Source organism: Macrotis lagotis, chromosome 1, assembly GCF_037893015.1.
Source record: "Macrotis lagotis isolate mMagLag1 chromosome 1, bilby.v1.9.chrom.fasta, whole genome shotgun sequence".
NCBI classification, from domain to species: domain Eukaryota; kingdom Metazoa; phylum Chordata; class Mammalia; order Peramelemorphia; family Peramelidae; genus Macrotis; species Macrotis lagotis.
Window position 1 is genome coordinate 706,638,808 of NC_133658.1, and position 21,335 is coordinate 706,660,142.

A 21,335-nucleotide genomic window follows, 5' to 3' on the forward strand; every position below is an offset into this window, starting at 1 on the left:
TTGCAAAAGCTTTTTAATTTAATGTAATCAAAAATATCTAGTTTATTTTAATGTATGTACATATTGTCTGTATATATATATATATATAGGTACATATTTATATATGATTTTATTTTATTCTAAAGGAAAAGTATATTAGATTGAGACAAATTAATTAATTAGATATTCTTATATACACTCCCATTTTCTATTTTGAAATTATTCCATGATGTGATTCTGACCACCACCCTGCTATTTGCAAGCAACTCAAAAGACAAGATCAGTCTTGTCCGATGAGTTACTCTGAGCTCTGTAAAGAAACTGTTTCCCCTATTTAAGTGTAACTTTAAGATACATCCTAATTTTGTTTCCTATCTACAAAGAAATATCATTTCAAACCTTTGTGCCAAAATTAACTCATCTTCCATACTCATCCTTAAATTTAACTTTTCTTATTTTTTTAGAAAAATCATCTGAATAAATATTGCCTAGTCTTTCCATGATATTTTAGACATCCCATAAGATAGTAAATTACCTGTTCTTTTTATATTCATTATGTTTCCTATTTAAAGGCCACTTTAATTAAAGGTCTAATTCAGGGCACTGTGAAGTGTCTTAATTTTTTTTGTTTCTGTGTTTCAATTAGGAAGTCCATTAGTTCCCATATGAACTGAGAGAGGCAATGCTAAAGCTCTTTATACTTTCTTATTGATAGTTCTTAGAAACTGGAATGTGAAAAAAGAGATAGGATCAGAGAAAAGATAAGTTCCAGGGAAAAAACCTCATAACCCAAAGTGCTTTCCTATATGAATACCTGAATATTGTTTCACAAGTATTATTAGCAATCCTTGAGATAGACAGGTGGAGAGATAGGTAAGAATGCATCTCAATAGATACACTTGTAGGGACATTGATTACAGAGTTCAATAGCCATGTCCCGAAGTTCCACTTTTAACTTCCACTTACCAATCAATACTCACATTGTTGTTGTTCAGTCCTGAATGACTGGTAACCCCATGTGGGATTTTCTTGGCAGAGATATAGGAAGTTTGCCATTTCCTTCTCCAGCTTATTTTACAGATAAGGAAACTGAGTCAACTAGCATTAAATACCTTGCCCAGAGTCACACAGCAGATTCTGAAGCTAGATTTGAACTGACAAAGATGAGTCTTATACAGAGACTTTTCCTGATCTCAACTTCTCAAATCCTCCTCAAAAAATTCCTTAATATTTACTTTGTACATATATGCATGTATATATGTACACATATATATAAATATATGTATATGTATATATACACACACACAGAAAGGAAACAGAAATAGAGACAAAGAGACACAAAGAGAAAAACAGGGACAGAGAGACAAAAAGAGAAAGAAGAGAAAAGAGATAGTATTTCTTTATACAAGTACACATATTCCCCTAATAGAATGGATGCTCACTGAAGGTAAAGTTTGTTTTATTCTTGTCTTTGTATCTCACATAAATAAGAACCTAATAAATTCATGTCAATTAATTGATTGATTGATGAGGAATTAGACATGATACTTAGGAAGATGAAGTCTAGAAAAAAGACTAAACTTTATCAAAATCAAACTTAAGATAGAAACCAAGCATTTATTAAGTACTTGCTACTGTATATATTAAGTGCTATGGTATGTCCTGGAGATACAATTGAAAAAGAAAAAAAAGAAAAGAAAAGAAAAGAAAAGAAAAGAAAAGAAAAGAAAAGAAAAGAAAAGAAAAGAAAAGAAAAGAAAAGAAAAGAAAAGAAAAGAAAAGAAGACAGTTTTGCCTTCAAGGAACTTATTATCTAGTAAGGAAAACAACATGCAAACAACAAAATAGAAAATAATTAGCAGAGGAAAGGCTTTAGAATTAAGGCAAAACAATTTGGAAAGTGTTGATAAGTTGATTTCCAGGGTATATAAAAAGAAGGAAGAGACTTGGCTCGATTGTATTTGGATAATTTGTACCCAAATAGAAAAATCACAGATGGCATTCTTACCAAAATAAAATATGCCTAGGAAGACAACAGCAACTACCAAAACATATGCCTAATTTATCTTTTCTATAAAATCTTTACAAGAATGTTTATGCATGAAAATATAGGAAGGAAACAGACTTTTAAAGACAAATTTCAATCGCAAGACAAATCTTCATAGCTATATAATTAAATATATATATATAAATATATAAATAAATATATATATATAATTAAATGATTGAATGATAAAGCACATATTAAGAGCTTGCTGTGTGCCTGGGACTGGCCAAATACTTGATTAAATAAATACAAACAAGACAGTCCCTAGCAGGTGTGTGTGTACTGGAGACAACTCGAACCAGCTCCCAAGAGCCAACTGTTAAGTTTTTACCAAGAATATTTATGTTTTGGAAATAAATGAATTTTAAAAATTAGGTCTTGTCTTTTTGGTTGTCTAGACTTAAAAAAGTGATGGGAAAACTGTTAATAAAACAGATTAAATATAAAAGTGTATCTTGGTACACTTTCCCCCTGGAATTCCTGTTATTAAACACTTACCAGCATAGATCCCACAAAGGGAACATTCTAATGAGGAAAGGGCTCTTAGAAGGAGTGAGGGAAGAGAGACTAAAGGGATATCAGGGTTTGGGAAATGAATTGGAAGTGATATTCCAGACCGAGTAAGACTGAAAACTCATTGATCAGAATCCAGGGTCCAAGAAGAAAAGTCCAGTGTTCTGAGGGGAAGGAGGAGAGCAGAATGACTGGAGTGTGAGTAGTATGGTTTCAAAATGACTTGAACTACTGAAAAAAACCTAGAGAATACTAGATCATGCTGTGTTTATTCTTTATTAATTAAAAAAGAATCACAACAGCAACTAACAAACCACAAATCATGATGTACTCTTGAAGGTTATTTTCCAACAAGAGCTGCTAGTTGGCATTTTAATGCATAGAGCACTGAGCTTGGAGACAGGAAGACTCAGTTTCTGGAGTTTAAATCTGGTCTCAGGCCTCACTACCTGTGTGACCCTCAGCTAGTCACTTTACCCTATTTGCTTGAGTTTTCTCATCTAAAAATGAGCTGGAGCAGGAAATGGCAAACTGCTCCATATCTTTGACAAGAAAAATCCAAGGACAACATTGAAATGATAAAAGAGATGATTCTGTAAGATGAGTCCCTCAGGTCAGAAGTTATCCACAGGCTGCTTCTGGAGAAGAGCAGAGGACAACTACAAGAAGCTTCAGAAAGAATCTAGAGGCTGTGTCAAAGTCAAAATGAAGCTCAGTTGCAAATGTGACTGGTGATTAAAGGAAAGTCTAGTGCCATAAAGATCAACATTACATAGGAACCTTTAGTATGTGATTTATGAACCCAAGGTTAACTATATGTGTGGTCAAACAGGAGATGAAAGGATTAAACAACTACATCTTAAGCATCAGTGAATTTAAATGGACAGGAGTAAGTGAATTGAATTCAACTGATCACTCAATAATTAAAGCAATTAATTCAGTCAATTCTTTAGAAGGACAGATACTGAAGGTGAAGCTTAAATCCTTTGACCCTATAATGAGAAGATGATATTCAGGGATTGAAGGCAAAAGGAGAAGGGGATAACAGAAAATGAAAAATAAAGAAATGAGCTTGGACAGACTTTGAAAAATAGAAGAGGACACAATGGACGAGATATGGTTGATGAGGTCACAAAGAATCTTACACAACTGAATGACTGAACAAGAAACATGTCCAGTGCTTTGGGTAGATCTTTAATGGACTACATAAGAGGATATTGGGTGATATTATAGGATGGGAAGGGATAAATGGGTTGAAATTTGCATATATGAAATAAGTATTCCTATCAATGATATCTTAGATCCATTAGTATGGAAATTTGTAGGCACTTACAAAGGGAAATAGTGATCATACCATTGGGTTCATTATAATAAGTTATAGATTCGTTTTCTTTTTTAACAGAATTAAGAGATGGATGGATTAGTGAAATTTTAGTCAGGGGTTTGGCAAAGCCAAGTGATCATCTTATTCAAACTTCCTTATTTTACTAATAAGGAAACCATACCAAAGAGGGGAACTAGTTTTCTAAGGTCAAAGAGGTAATAAGAGAGATGGTCTCGAAGGTCAGGTATTCTGACTGTAAAATCATCAGTTATCTTCTGACTAGTTAAGTGCATTTGGAACTGGTCAACTGTCTTGATTAAGAGGTTACTGTCAAAGGAGAATTATAGTAATGTACTATAGAGCTCTGACTTTGAACTTATTTTCAACATTCATCAATTATGTGGATAAATGAATTATATAGGACTTATAAAATTTATAAATGATATAGAACTAAAAGTGATAGTTAATATATTTGAAGATAGTCTGAGATTTCAAAAGTTCTCAATAAGCTATAATGATTGACCCACCTTAATAACAATAAAATTTATAAAGATAAATGTAATATCTTCAGTTAAAAAATAACTATACAATTGTAGAATTGGGAGATAAATCTAGATAACAGTCCTTATGAAAAAAAATTAGAGGTGTTAGTAAATTGCTGGTTTAATATGAATTGATAGTAGGATCTCATAATTTAAAAAATGTAACTTTTTCCCTGCATCAATCACTATTGAGTAATCAGAAGAGAGAGATGATAATCCTATTGTACTCAATCCTGGTTAGACCATCTGAAGCATCATGTTCCATCCTGGGCATCATATTTTAGGAAGTACATTTGGGAAAAAAAACTAAGGGAATCTACAAGAAACTACCCAAGTTGAACTTAAAACAGTGCCATCAATGAGACTGAATTGATGGAACTCAGAATATTTAGCCTATAGAACAGAAGACCTGGTTGGGTGAAGTAGCAAAGAATAAAACTTCTCTACAAATATTATCCTATTTTGTCATTTAAAAGAGAGGTTAGATATTCTACTTGGCCAGAGAGACCAAAAATAATAATAAAAATTACAATGAAGCATATTTTAGTTTATTGTAAGGTAGAATTTTCCTAAAAATTAGAGTTTTCTTAAAGTAGGAAGGCCTGTCTTTTCAGTTAATGAGTGCTTAAATACTCAGGGAAGAGAGATCAAATACCACTTTAGGGGGTAGTTTACCAAATGTAGGACTGATTATTCAGTTTGAAAGTTGAAATAGATTCCCAATGAGGCTTTTTCTGACCCTGGAATTCTCCTGAATCTCTCCTATGCTGGTTTAGAGATAAAACATTTTTAAAAACCTGTCTGAAAAAAATCATTGCAACTGAAATATTTCTACAAAACATGAACAACATCCAATAAATAGTAGAGGTAAGCTCCCAGTCAAAAGGAATGCCTACCATTCAGATTTTTTTTAGTGCAAGGTTGGAATTCACATCTGCCCCTATTAAATTTTATGTAATATTGTACTTAGATGTACAATATTATAATTATATATATAAAATCATATATATATATATATATAATACAACTTATATAGACAATATTCCATTACATAGTTGAACTTGCTTGAGGGGCATGAGCTGTATTGATGTTTAACAATGTCTATCTCATTTCTTATAGGAGTTTTCTTCTTTTAGGGGTAGATGGGAGAGGAAAAATGTAAATACTTGATTATTGAAAAAAATTAAGTTATCTTTGTAAATTCTCAGTGCTTAGCATGTTGTTATTCAGTCACATCTGACTCTTTGGGAAACCATATATTATATTATGCCCCATATCCATGGGGTTTCTTGGCAAGGTTTGTGGTTTTCTTCCCCAGTGGACTAAGACAAAGGTTAAGTGACATGCCCAGGATCACACAGCTAGTAATTATCCGAGACTGATTTGAACTAAGGTCTTCCAAAGTTTAAGATGCTCTATTAATTGAGCTACCTAGCTGCTCCTACTTAGCATGTTCTAGCTATTAAGTAGGAATTAAAGAAAATTTAGTTAAATTTTACTAAATTGAATTGTTTCTTTCCAAATTGAAAACCAGCCCTGACCTAATTTTGTGAATGGAATTTCCTTATCCTCAATTAAAAATACAACACTTTCTTTTGTACCAGCAATAGAGTTCAAGTCAATTAGGAAGACAAAGAACCTCAGACCTAGTATATTCTTCCATTTATATATATATATATATATGTATATATATATACATATATATATATATATATATATATATATATATATAATAACAAAGGATTTAGAAAGTTTTTTTGTGTTCTGGACAAAAAATAGGAACCAAAAATTCAAATGCTTTTAGAAATTATTAGTAGCTTTTGTTTATTGACTTGTACATGAACCAAGCATATGAATCATGTTGTGTCATTTTACAGCCATATTCAATTTTGGGGGACTCTAATGTTTTCTTTGCTAAGGAAATTGAGACAAAGGCAAATAGGATTAAGTAACTTGGCTAGGGCCACGTAGCTAATCAGTATCTTGTGGCTGGATTTGAATTTAGATCTCTTGGACTCCATGCCTGGCACTTTATCTGATGAGCTACTAGATGCTGCTCTAGCTATTATCAGTATGCATTTTAGTGAATGCTTGTTAAGTGATTTGCAAGTGTCTGAAATAAAGCAGGTTGTAATAAGAAACTCATTCCTAATAGCTGGTAGTACTCACACTCAGTATAGTCTTCCCTTTATTTCCTAGATCCTGAGATAGAATTATGAGGATGAGCTCAGGGTTACAGCTGGGCAGGGCCCTTTCTCATACTGTCATTCATTGGGCAAGGGTGGGTCTGGTAATTTACATAAATATCTCAATGATATTGGTTCATTTGGCTTCCTGGTGGACTTTGGCATCAGGGCAAAGGTGAAGGTTGAAACTTAACTCTCTGATTTTCTCTGACAGAATTAGGAACCTATCTATGAGGGGAAAGTTTGAAGAGAGAAAATAGAAGATAAAAATGGCTTCCTAAATTAAATGGCAAAGGGGTCTCAAAGACTCTATTCATATTCTAGTTTTGCCACTTTTCCTGTGGGTTCAATTATCAACACCATATAAATAACTCTAAAATCAAATATTTACTTCTTCTTTAACTGCTAAACTCTAGTTTCATATCAATAGCTTTCTTCTGGTCCTGCCACTTTTATGTCACATAAGTATCTCAAAAAAACCCAAGATTCATTTTTTTCTCAAATGTACCTCTCTTCCTAACTTCCCCATGAATCAGTTGTCAAGTTTTATCAATTCTTCCTCCACTCAATCTGCATTGAGTAAGTGCTTGCTATATGTCATTCACTGTGCAAAGAATTGTAGAAACAAAAAAAAAAAATTGCCAAAGACAGTCCCTATACTTAAGTTCCTTATAATCTAACAGGAGAGACAATATGCACATAAATATATACAAAGCAAGCTTATATTTGAGTAAATAGGAAACAATTAGTGGAGAAAAGGCAGTAGAATTAAGAGGAATGGGGAAAGGCTTACTATAAAGATGAGATTTTAGTTGGAATGTAAAAGAAGCCAGGAAAATTAATAGGCTCACAGACCATTGCAGGTATGTAGGATAGCTAGAGAAAATTCCTGGAGTGGAATGACCAGGAGGCTAGCATTACTGGATCAGAATACCTCAAAGGGAATAAGGTATAAGAAGAATGGAAAGGTAGGAGGGGCTAGATTTCATGTAGGTCCTTGAAAACCAAACAGAGAATATTTTATTTGATCCAGGAGGCAATAGGGAGCCATTAGAGCTTATTGAGTAGAGGAGCGACATGGTCAGACCTATGCTCCAGGAAAATTACTTTGGTAGCTGAATAGAAGATAAACTGATTTGGAGAGTTGAAGTAGGAAAACACACTTGCAAGCTATTACTATAGTTGATGAATGAGGTGATACCAGCCTGCATAGACTGGTGACAGCATCAGAGGAGAGGTAAGAATGAATACAAAAGATGTTGCAGAGGTAAAATTGATAAGCCTTGGCAAAAAAAAAAAATTCGGATGTGAGGGAAGGGGGGAAGGTAAGAGATGATAATGAGTCCAGGATGACAGCTAGGTTGTGTTCTGAGGGACTGGGAAGAAGGCACTGCTCTCTACTGTAATGGAGGATAGCAGTGGAGAGTGTTTAGGGAGAAAGCTATTGTGTTCCATTTCAGGCATGCTTAGTTCTTTCTCCTCTCTGCTAACACAGTCAGCATCCATGGTCAGGGTCTCATCACCCTTCATGCTGGATGATTACAAGAGTTTTAATTGGTCTCCGTGCTGTCATTCTCTCCCCCTCCAATCAATCCACCATACAACTGCCAAAGTAGATTTGACTCTCCAGAGTTCTATTCAATTCAACATGTTCCTCAATGCTCAAGCTATTTTTCAAGTTGCTAGAGCTATAAAGACAAATAGTAAAGTCTGCCATTGAGGAAATTACATTCTACTAGAGGTAGAGGAGAATAAAAATATACATAGACAAATACAAAGTACAAAGTGGTAACACAAAATAGATTTAAGAGGGAGAAAGTTCTAATAATTGAAGGGATCGAGAAAGACTTAATTAGGAGATACAATCCCTGAGCAGTGCTTTGGAGGAAGATGGAGATGCTAAGATCTAGAGATAAAAGGGAGTACCTTTCAGTCTAGGAGTGCTACTTGGGTAGAGGTAGTTAGGCCACAAATGAACTAGGAACAGACGTAGACAATTTTGTTTGGAATGGATCATACCTAAAAGGAAGTATAGGAAATTAGACTATAATGAGTAAATGGGAGCCAGATTGTAGAGTTTTTAAAAATCAACTAAGATATTTTTGTATTTTATCCTACCTCAATGCAATAGGAAGACACTGAAAATGTTTAAATAAGGAAATATATAATCAATCTGGGTTTAAGGAATAAGTTCAGCTTCAGCAGTTGAGGGGAGGATGATTGAAGTAAGGAGAAACTAGAAACAGGGAAACTAAGTAGCAGGCTTTTGTGAAAGACCAGGAGTAAGGTGATGAAGTATTAAATTCTGGATAAATGGAGAAAAAGGGAGGAATGTAAAAGATGCCATTGTATTTTTTCTTTCTCATACCAAATAATCCAATTTTCATAGTTTTGGTTTTTTTCCCCCAGATGGAGGGAGAAGACACTGAATTTAGAGTAGAAAGTAGATCTGAGTCCCATCTAGGGTCAGTCACTTCATTTCAAATGTTATTTTGTGATCCAATGAGATGAAGTTAATGAAACACATTCCCTACCTTACAAAGACATCGTTATACTTAAAATTGTCTGTGAAAAGGCATTTTAACTACAAGGCAATGTGTAAATCTATAGTATTGCTATTACTTTTTTTCTTTTTACTATTATTTTCAAAAGATCCATATTCACCTTCATTTTTCTCTCCTGGATTCCTCTCCATTCTCTCAAACTATTTTAAAGTTTTACTCTCAAAATGACATTACTCCCTACAAAGAGGGACCATTTCTAATATTTCCAGTCCTCACTTCCTTCATCCTAACCTAAAGAAGATACATTTACAAGGGGGAGACAGTAGTGCCTAAAGAAGGAAGGTAGTGCCTAAAGAAATTTTTTTTAAAAAATCCATTGTATCAAAATCCTGATATGTTGCATTAGAGAGAACAATATACTGAATGAAAAAATCCCAACTTTCAAGGAGCTTTCATTAATCCAAGGTCAGTGAGGCAAGTGACCAAGTCAAAAGTCAACTTTTGACTATTTAGGATTTTCACTTATTACTTTAATGACTGTATAATGATTTGGCCCTCTTCTTCATCGAGTCAGTGAGTGCTACTAGTTTTGGGGTGATTTCTATAAACTGTCTTTCTTGTGGTTTTCTTTGGGTTGGAACACACTTGCTAACCATTTTGTATTTTTAAAAAAAATATTTACTTTAGTACTGCCCATGAAGAATTTTAGTTATTTCAATAAAAAATTTATATTAGTTATTTTAATATAAAAATTATTTTGCAAATTACTGCAAAAATACAATTGATCACATCATTTTCATTTTTTGGTTTGGTTATCAATTTGATGTAAGTGGTAATTTTTTTCTTTTTCAGGGATAATTTTTTCTGAAACTCAGAATAAGATCTGGATTTTTAAAAAATGGAATCCTTAAGGCTCAGGTATTTTTTTTTCTCATTGGTATTATAATTTACTTTAATGTGGTATTTTGGTAAATATTTTATTACTTTTCCTGGGTATATCAAAGTTTCATGGAAAACATACTAAAATAACATTTTAAAGAACTACTCTCTCATCATTTCATTGATCACAAATTCATTTGCAATATTGACTTTCTCTAGGACCCAGAGAGACTGCTAGAATTTACACCCAAATTTCTACCTGAATGAGTTTCCCCACCTTCTTAGTGATTGTACACCTGCCTTCCTTATAAGGAGAACAAGGAAGTGAATCATGTTGAAGTTGCTCTTAAGCAGGGCTTTTCTTCTTTACCTGTCCAGGTAGCCTCTGTTTTCATTTCAGTCTTAATGAAAACCTTTTTGTCCTTTCCATCTAGAGTTTCTGTTCAAAGCAGTGTAAGTAGTACTTACCATTTTCCACTTCAAGAAAGAAAGTCTTTACAATGTTCAACTTTGATCTTGTTATGTTGAAGGTAATTCACTTTTTAATCTGTCTGCACAGCGAGAACTGAAAACGAATGGGGATTGAATTGCTTTGCCTGTTCTTTCTATTTCTGGGAAGGAATAATCATGTTCAAGGTAAGACTCGTCAGCCCTCACATCCATTTCTGTTGCTGAATGTTTGACAACACTGTCTTTAACCAGATATGGATAGCAGTTTCTGAACTGGTTTATCCCACAGCCTCTTGCCTTTGAGGGAAAATGCTTTAGCAAACTTCAGATACAGGACGGGGAGTTATTAAGGTCTATTTCTAAACGGTACCCTGCAGGATTACTGGATTTGCAAAGTTTCTTTGGCACTTTAATACATGAAATACAAGAGTTGAGGCACATAAAAAAATAACCTGTGTAGCTTCAAGGATTATTTTGGAAACTTTAAAATATATTACTATTGTTGTTGTTATTGTTTATTAATATTGTTACTGTTATTATTATTATTATTATTATTATTATTATTATTATTATTTTGCATTACTATCATTCCCCTGTGACTTCCTTTCTTTCCTCCACTTGGAAACTTCTTGAAATGATATGAATATACAGCAATTCAAACCACTCCTGTTAAGGAGAACTTCTTTAAGGGAGGGGGACAGACAATGTCAATCATCAGTATAGGAATCTGCAGCATGGAAATTCACTCTACTGCTTGCTGATCAGCTCATCTGCCAATTACAATGTTAGACAGTGGCTTGGAACACTTAGTGATTAAGTAACTTCTCTGTGGTCATTTAGCTGCCATGCGTCAAAAAAAGCAAGGCTTGAACCACAGTCTTCCTTTTTCCAAGGAATCCCTCCTTAAACTATGGTGTGCTGTCTTTCAGGGATAATCTCAGAAGAGAAAGAAATCTCATTTGCTTAGATATTCTAATAAAAATAAAATCTATTTGCCAATACATTTGTCCTTATTCCTGTTAATATTATTTTTAAAAGGACACGTGTTAAATATAAAAGTAAATTGCATTTAGAAATCTATTTTTTCTATATTTAAATTTCTATATTTAAAATATTTCTATATTTTCTATATTTAACATAAGGTGGGACAATTTACCATAAAAATCAACACTAATTTATGTGGAAAGTTAAAGTTCCATAAGAATTATTCTAACATTTTAAGAATTTGTTGCTGAAGATTAAGGTAAACTTCAGCTCTTTCCTAATCCAGTGCTTGAATCACCACAAGCCTCATAGAAGGAATGTTTGAATGCATCCTTAATATCCTACCTTTCTCTGGCTTTAAACACAGGGAGCTGTGCTGTGGGAAATGCAGAGACCTGTGAAGATTGCTTGCTCATTGGACCACACTGCTCCTGGTGTTCTCAAGAGGTAAAGCAAATGAACTCAAAGAATTTACGACAGAAGTGTTTGTGAGAGCTTTTGTGTTTATTCTATCAGCCCTGAGAATTGTTCTACGATCTTTTTGGTCAAACGAGTATAGAAGACCATAAAGAAGCCATTAGCAATGTTAATAGGATTTTCTTTCAGTTAACTTTAAAAAAAAATTTGTCAGGGAAGGGACATTAAATTCTTCTGGAAAATGCAACTTACCACACATAGAATTAAAAGATTTTGCTTTTCCCTTTAAGTTCTTTATATCCAACTTCATATGAGTCAAGTCTTCCTCCAAGACAGAATGATGCAAAGGCATATTCAACAACGAAACTGGCTCCATTGCAATGAATGTCCTGCCAATCTTGTGCTTATGTGTTGTTTGTTACAACATGTAAGTTCAAAGAAAGGTCTTAAAAGATAGATTTGGAAGAACAGAACTTCCTTGAAAATAGTTCTAATAAAACTGCATTCAGTAACAGCTCAGGTATGGAAAGAATGGCATCTAAGTGGCACCATAATGTATGGAGTATTGGGTCTGGAATCAGGAAGAACCATCTTTCTGAGTTCAAACCTGGCTTGAGATACTGCCTAGTTATGTGATACTGGGCAAGTGACTTAAACCTGTTTGCCTCAGATCCTCATCTGCAAAATGAACTGGAGAAGGAAATGGCAAACCATTCCAGTATCTTTGCCAAGAAAACCATAAAAAAGGTCAGGAATAGTCAGACAAGACTGAATAACTCAACAACAACAACAAAATGAAAGAATAAGTCTTCTTGGGAAATAAATAGTTCTAATAAAACTACATTCAATAGCAGTTCAGGTATAGAAAGAACACTGAAGACTTGATTTCAAATAATGACCCTACTGCCTATTAGTTGTTAAACATAATCTCTCTGTCCCTCAGTTTCCTCATTTGTAAAATGATGATAGTAATACCTATATTATGTACTGATGAGAAACCAGCAAAATAATCTAAGTTATCCAAGCACTTTATAGAGTTATATGAGTTAAAAGAGGATATCCTAAAAATCTCATTAATCTTTTAAGCTTTAAAAGTTTAAACCTGTATTACAACTTCTATTTTGTATCAATATCAGTAATATTTAGCAATTGGGGGGGGTGTAAATGAACCAGATATTGTCCCAGAGGAAAAACAAGGGTTTCCCAAAATATCATAGTCTTTGATCAGGCCCCTGATGTTGGAATTGTAATATTAGGGTGGTTTAGGAAAATATTTCCTGTTTGCCCTCTAAAATCTAGTGTGAGACTCCTGTATTACTAATTATGATAAATAAATAACTGATGAAATGAAGCACTCCTCAGAATGAATTGCTGTTAATGTTTTCATTTCTCTATCTTGGATTTTATAAAGTGTTTGAATGGTTCTTATAAAACCTATAGTTCAAAGATCTGCATCCTTTGGAAAGGGATCATACTAGAAAGGCACTTGAATTCCAATCATTTTAAAAAGTCAGGGCGGCTAGGTGGTACAGTGGATAGAGCACCGGCCCTGGGGTCAGGAGTACCTGAGTTCAAGTCTGGCCTCAGACACTTAATACTTACTATGTGGTCTTGGGCAAGCCACTTAATCCCATTTGCCTTGCAAAAAAAAAAAAACCTTTTTAAAGGTTTTTTACCTTAAAAAAAGTCAATTCAAATTACAATTTTAATTCAAATTCACAAAAGTCAGTTTGGTGCAACAAAGCATCCTCCCTGGACAACCAAAGTTATGTCACTTCAAATGTCCAACATAACCTGCAGGAGTCCACATGTTTTAGCCTGCAGTAATCTTATAGAAAACAACATTAATTGAAATTGTGAACTTCTATGCAAAAATTTCAGAAAGATTTTGATCATTTTCTGTTCATCCCAACAAAGAGTGTCATCCTTCCTTCAGGAACTCTGAGGTCTCTAATCACATCTTTTCTTATAGGATAGAAGTTCATCAGGTGGTAACACACACACACACACACACACACACACACACACACACACACTCACTTGCCCTGACCACAGATGTTACTTGATATGATGCCTCCAATCCACAATTATGTCTAGACTTAGGACCACAGGAGTTTTTATTTTCATGTACTTTCAAACTTAACCAGAAAAATATGATTCCCCCTTGAAAATAATAAGCTCTTCTTCAGAGAGCTAATTTCTGAAAGAGTTATCCCCTCCCTGCCCCCCCTATGTATTCCAATCCTACTTTTGATATTTGGGAAAAATATATTTGATATAGATTTTTATTTATTTATAATTATAACATTCAAATCCTTGTATTCCTATAAACATGCATGCAAATATGTATACATGTATATATGCATGTGTATGTATGTGAGTATATATGTACATACATGTGCACGAATATATGAGTATATATGTGAAAATATGCATTTATTATATGCTAGACACTGGAAATAAAAAGAAAAAAATGGCAGTTCCTTGTCTTCATCTGTCACCAGAGAGGCTATACTTTGTCAGGTTAGGCAACATATATAGAGGAATAGAGCTAGGAAGACTTAGTTTCCTGAGTTCAAATCTGACTTCAAACACTTTATTAGTTATGTGATTCTGGGCAAGTCACTTAATCATATTTGTCTCATTTTTCTCATCTGTGAAATGAACTAGAGAAGGAATGTTAAACCAGTTGGTATCTTTGCCAAGAAAATACCAAATGGGGTCACGGAATCAGACACAACTGAAACAACTCAACAACAAAAATACAAAGGAGTATATATCACTTAAAGGTTAAATCTATACATCATTCTAACATAAGCAGATAGATAGATACAAAATTTTAAAGTTGGAATTTGATTGAAGATAGCTCATCCTGGCAGTATTTATCCTGCAACATTAGACTATAAAGCTCACTTTTTTTTAAAAAAAGCTAACTTTTAAAACATTATTTTTAAAACTCTGTTTTAGTGGCTACGATAACAAACCAGAAGTTTTACTGACAGGTGATGCTTAGTACCAAAGAATTAGTGATTTTTAAATCTACAAATGTCCACCTGACACCTACAAATATCCACAACTCCTATGTGGATAGTCTATGAATCCAATAAGCTGCCTTCTTTATAGACTATGAATGGATACTAACCCTTCCTCCCAATTCACTAGCACTTCATAACTTGCAAGTACAGCAACTAATTGGCTACATTTGGCACTTTGCTAATATGGCATAAAATGAATTCTATTCTGTAATACAATATACCCAGATCACCAGCTTCTGCATCAAGAGCAAGGGATTTCAATAACAGCTAACCACTTTGGGGGTTGCCTTATATTCTTTTGTGCATTTTTCCCATGTTTCCCATCTTTAACCTTGGGGAAAGGTCTGAAAAATACTAAATAGGCAACATTTAAAGACCTAGGGTTGGGCAGCTAGGTGGTGCAGTGGATAAAGCACTGGCCCCGAAGTCAGGAGTACCTGAGTTCAAATCCGGTCTCAGACACTTACTAATTACCTAGCTGTGTGGCCTTGGGCAAGCCACTTAACCCTATTTGCCTTACAAAAACCTAATAAATAAATAAAGACCTAGGGTTTAAAGTCCAAGAGAGAAGTCAATGGTGCAATAAAATAATAATATAATGTTTTAATACCTCCAACATAAATCATCCTTGCTACTGTATCAGTTCTGGAAGTTATATGCCGAGAAGACACAACTCCCAATTCTGTACAGTTTATAAGAAATGTGTGATTTAATTGTATCTGAGATATATGTTTCCATGTCAATAAACAGTTTAAACCTACAGAAGAATCAGTAACTACTGAAAAGATGCTTGAGAAGTCAATAAAAAACTGATATGTGAAGGCACAATGCTGAAATAAAAAAAGTAAAGTTTTCTTATTTTATCAAGAATTCTGCTAGCCTTCTAATTTTAATTACTTTGGAAATATAACAAAAAATAATAGATATGAGAATATTTTGATCCCTAAATGGAGAGGGAAAGAAGAATATCATATACTGCACAAATCATGTCCCATTATTCTGTAAATAAGGATTGTGCTCACTTTCATCAGTCTTACCTTTCTTTTCTTTAATTATTTTGTTTTTTCTAGGACTTTACCCATCCATCTGGAATTGGTGAAAGGTGTGACACCCCGGAGAATCTTTTGGCTAAAGGATGTTTGCTACATGCCATTGAAAATCCTTCTTCGACAATAGAAATTCTTAGAAACAAGTCGCTGAGTATAGGAAGTCAGAAAAATAGTTCGGATATTATACAAATTTCACCCCAAAGCTTAGTTCTAAAATTGCGACCAGGTATGTTATAGCATTTTATTAATATGGTGTTGTACTCTCATAATTTCTTTTCTCATTCCTTTGTACTCTAAAGTTTCCAATGGCACCTATACAGAACAGACTACATGTGTTTAGTATTGTATAACACTGATTATGAATCACAAATGATTCCTTTTTTGTATAAATGAAGAGTAGCCAATAGTGATATCTTTAGTTATGTGGGTTACTTATACTCTTAGCATAGAATTTTTTTTTAAAAATCATTAAATAGCAACTATGCCCTTGCCCATTAAAACACACACACACACACACACACACACTCATATGTCTTTGAGGTATGTTTCACATTTCTTTGACAATATGAATGCACCTGCAGTCTACTACTTGATTTGCTTTACCACTTTGAAACTACAGAAATTAGATTATCTTGAATCTAAATGGATGCTGGTTTCCCCAAGATGAAATAAAATATCCTTCCTTACATGTCCTTTAGGAGCTCTATAAATAAGTGCTAAGAGTTTGCAAGAGAATATCAGCTTATGAAATGTATCCTGTCACTGTTTGTACCAGACATTCCTTTAGAAACATCTCTCTGAAGTAGCTTAACACACTGGTCCAGTTTCTGGTCTGATACAAAGCTTAATGTGTTCATTTTTTCCCTGTTGTGGTTTTATAAGGTAATGAGAAAACATTACAAGTCCATGTTCGCCAGACTGAGGATTATCCAGTAGATTTGTATTACCTCATGGATCTCTCAGCTTCCATGGAAGATGACCTTAATACGATAAAGGAGTTGGGTTCTACACTATCCAAAGAGATGTCTAAATTAACAAGCAACTTCAAGCTGGGCTTTGGCTCCTTTGTAGAAAAACCAGTTTCTCCTTTTATAAAGACAACACCTGAAGAAATAGCCAACCCCTGCAGGTAAGAGTGAAAGCTCTCACATATTTGTATTGTTTCTACTGATTTTCCATGGAAAGAGTTACCCTTCTAAGTTCCTGCTGGCAGTTACTTTCTGGGTCTCTGACAACCATCTACTACTTGGAAGGTTTACTTGGCATTCTCTTGCTTGATAGAAATGTGATATTTTGCTTGCCACATGAAGCTGGGAAGCTCAGAAATTGAATAATTTGAAAGGTTCCTTTCTGCACATTTTAATGTGGTAAACCTGTCTACATTTTCTGGAGACAGGGGGTATCCTGGCTCTTCACTACAGGTTTCACTGGATTTTGATGAATTCTAGAGATGCCCTTTTCCACAATGACCACCACTCACTTGAGTAATAACCCACACACATTCATTATCTTGCTCAGTCATTCTCACTATTGCCAAAAATTTTTTCAACTTAATGTGACTCATTTGGGTAAATGTGGAATTCTCTTATTTATCTTCTACCAGCAACTTTTAGTAGGAAATGGATTCCTGTCAGTTGTTATATCATAATTTAATCATCAATTTAAAACATGGCATGAGCACACCTCTATCAAGAGAGTGTTTGTGAAAAGTAAAATGCACTTGTTAATTTAATGTAACTGAAACTATCCATTTGAAATTGTTAATACCCTTGAAGTGCACAAAAGAACTTAATATTTATAAAACTATTTCCCAGCTCAAATTAACATTTGACATATATATTTTATGCATCAAAGTTACCGACATATCTGAAAGAGAAACTTGTACTTTGACACTTTAATAGATCTGTGACATCATTCATCTAACATGCTGGAGGCTCTCCTTTGATTCTTTTAATCTCTCAATCCTTCTCTTGTCTCTCATTCTCCTGACATAACTGCCCCATCTTCTTCTCCAGTCATATTTGTCCACAAAAATGTCTTTTCTGTTACTCCTACCCACAAGTCATCTATAATTTCATGCTAAAGCCAATGAATGTCCAACATGCATTTCTCCATGTCCCTTTGGTGTTCTTTGATTCTCAGACAAATAGCATCACCAAGGAGCAAAAAAGGAAAAACAAGTTTAAAACAGTATTTTCAAAACTGTAAGTTGTTTTTCATCTGGAAGCTGGCCAAATAAAGTTTTTGAGGTCTTGCATAAGACAGCTTGGCTGCTGGGTGAATGACTGGCATAGCCTCAGGAGTAGTTGAAAACAAATTTCAAGGAGTATACCAATTTCTCACTCACTATAAAGAAAAGGAAATTTTGTGTGTGAACTTCCATACTTCTAATTATTTAGGGAAAAAAAACCTACTTATTAAACTTCTAGTACAGATAATAGCATGAGTCAAAATAACTTTTAGTTTTCAGGTATATTTTCCTTTCCTGCCAAAACTACCATGGGCAGTCCTAGCTAGGATCTGATGAATTACTTCTGCCCCCAAGGGAATACATTTGGATGAATTCAAGCTGGAAAATGGTAGGTAAATAGTAGTGCCATGAAGTTCATTATAATGGGCATGATGCTTTGCTAGAGAACACAATTAAACTAATAAGCTCAATTGTTTTAATATATCCACTAGCAAAGTATCTTCAATGAATAATGCATACTCATGAACCATAAAAATTAAATAAAAATAACTTGACTGATTAGAGATTAAAAGAATACATTTTCTCAACTTAAAATAGAATATTAACTGAAGCAAAAAACTTCTTCCCCAATGCCTTAGTAGCAGCTAGTTTTCCTAGTTCAGAAATGCATTCTCTAAGGATCAGATAGCTCCATGAAATCTCTGACACTCTAATCCTGGACCTTTCAAGCTTTAGGTCTTAATCCTATCATCCCTTTCCCCCCCTATGTCTGACTGTTGAATTTTTCTCCATCCCTTCACATCTTATTGGGTGTTGACTCCACAATGAAGCTTTCCCTCATTCTCCCAAATATCTCTCAAAATGTTTTTAGCAAATTGGTTATAACTCTCCTATATGTTTAGTTAATTCTTGTTTTCTCTGCAGGTACTTGTGTCAAAGGTTTTCCTCATCTATGCTATTTAAAACCCTTTGAAGATAGGCACTTTTATAGAAATTTCAATCTGTTGTGCATCTTGGAAAGAAGACAACCCTGGGTCTAGAAGACCTTGTTAGTGTTGCACAAACACAGGCAGGTCACATTGGTGAGCAAGGTATGAGCTAGATGATAGTAAAAGATAGCATAAGGTGAATTTATAAATATGTGAATGACTAGATCTAAAAAGAAGTAATTAGTGACTTGATGACAATTTGAAAAGAAGTCTCTAGTCTCTGGACTTGTCTCTGGACTTGTCTCTGGTCCTTTGCCATTCATTCAAATGTTTTTGTTGTTGTTCAATATGTCTTACTCTTTGTAACACCATTTGGGTTTTCTTGGCAAAGATACAAGAATGGTTTGCATTTTCTTCTCTGGCTAACTTTACAGATGAGGAAATTGAGGCAAACGGGGTTTAGTGACATAGCTAGTAAGTGTCTAAGAATGGATTTGAAGACAGATTCTTCTGGTTCCAGGGTCAGTGTTCTATCCACTACATCACCTAGCTAGCTATCTCAAAATCTGTAGTTCTACCTCTGAAAGCAGGCCAATTCAACTTAAAATGTTTCAATCATTTTAAATTGTGTTTGACTTTTTGTGATGCCATTTGAGGTTTTTTTCTTTTTTTTTTGAATTTTACATTTTCCCTCCAACCCCTCTTCTCTACCTCCCCCCACAGAAGGCAGTCTGATATAATCTTCACATTGTTTCCATGCTATACATTGATCAAAACTGAATGTGTTGAGAGAGAAATCATATCCTTAAGGAAAAAAATAAAATATAAGAGCAAAATTACATAATAAGATAACTTTAAAAAAATGAAGGTAATAGTCCTTGGTCTTTGTTTAAACTCCACCATTCTTTCTTTGGATACAGATGGTATTCTCCATCACAGATACCCTAAAATTGTCTCTGATTGTTGTACTGATGGAATGAACAAGTCCATTAAGACTGATCATCAACCCCATGTTGCTGTTATGGTGTGCAATGTTCTTCTGGTTCTGTTTGCTCAACATCGGTTCATGTAAATCCTTCCATGCCTCTCTGAATTCCCATCCTTCCTGGTTGCTGATAGAACAATAGTGTTCCATATCATACATATACCACAATTTGTTCAGCCATTCCCTGATTGATGGACATTCACTCAATTTCTAGTTCTTTGCTACCACAAACAGGGCTGCTATGAATATTTTTGTACAAGTTAATTTTTTACCCTTTTTCATAATCTTTTCAGATTATAGACCCAGTATTGATATTGCTGGATCAAAGAATATGCACATTTTTATTGCCCTTTGGACATAATTCCAAATTGCTCTCCAGAAAGGTTGAATGAGTTTGCAGCTCCACCAACAATGTATTAGTGTCCCAGATTTCCTACTTTCCTTTCAACATTGATCATTATCCTTTCTGGTCATATTGGCCAGCCTGAGAGGTATGAGGCGGTACCTCAGAGATACTTGAATTTGAATTTCTCTAATCAGTTATGATTAGAGAGCTTTTTTCATATGACTATGGATTGCTTTGATTTCCTCATCTGTAAATTGCCTCTGCATATCCTTTGATCATTTGTCAATTGGAGAATGGCTTGTTTTTTTTATAAGTTTGACTCAGTTACCTATATATTTTAGAAATGAGTCCTTTGTCAGAAATATTAGTTGTAAAAATTGTTTCCCAGTTTACTACATTTCTTTTGATCTTGGTTACAGTGGTTTTGTGTGTGCAAAAACTTTAATTTAATGTAATCAAAATTATCTAGTTACTTTTTAATGATGTTCTCCATCTCTTCCTTGGACATAAACTGTTACCCTTTCCATAAATCTGACAGGCAAACTATTCCTTGATCTCCTAGTTTCCTTATAATATTGTCTTTTATGTCTAAATCCTGTAACCATTTTGATTTTATCTTGGTATAGGATGTGGGATGTTGGTTTAATCCAAGTTTCTGCCATACTAACTTCTAATTTTCCCAACAATTTTATGGAAGAGAGAATTTTTATCCCAATAGCTGGACTCTTTGGGTTCATCAAAGAGCTGCTTTCTATAATCATTTCCTGATATCTCTTTTGCACATAGTCTATTCCACTGATCCACCACTATTTCTTAGCCAATACCAGACAGTTTTGATGACTGATGCTTTATAATATAATTTTAGATCTGGTAGGGCTAAGCCACCTTCTTTTGACCTTTTTTTCATTAAATCCCTAGATATTCTTGACTTTTTATTTCTCCTTACGAATTCACTTACAATTTTTTTCTAGCTCA

The 21,335-nt window shown here is 34.1% G+C and overlaps 1 protein-coding gene across 3 annotated transcripts in view; it reads left to right on the forward strand.

Annotated features, from left to right (window-relative positions):
* The window catches only part of ITGB6 (integrin subunit beta 6), a 221,424-nt gene that overhangs the window by 120,057 nt on the left and 80,032 nt on the right, over window positions 1-21,335 (forward strand). For 2 of the 3 annotated variants that reach the window (XR_012474287.1, XM_074215871.1), the window contains exons 2-7: window positions 9,948-10,013; window positions 10,194-10,427; window positions 10,534-10,610; window positions 11,776-11,855; window positions 15,931-16,135; window positions 16,792-17,038. Coding sequence is in view for 2 of the 3 variants with exons in the window: in XM_074215871.1 (XP_074071972.1) it covers window positions 10,550-10,610; window positions 11,776-11,855; window positions 15,931-16,135; window positions 16,792-17,038 (593 nt within the window). In the remaining variant the exon portion in view is untranslated. The remainder of the gene's footprint in view (window positions 1-9,947; window positions 10,014-10,193; window positions 10,428-10,533; window positions 10,611-11,775; window positions 11,856-15,930; window positions 16,136-16,791; window positions 17,039-21,335) is intronic. The other variant, XM_074215872.1, reaches the window with a different exon arrangement.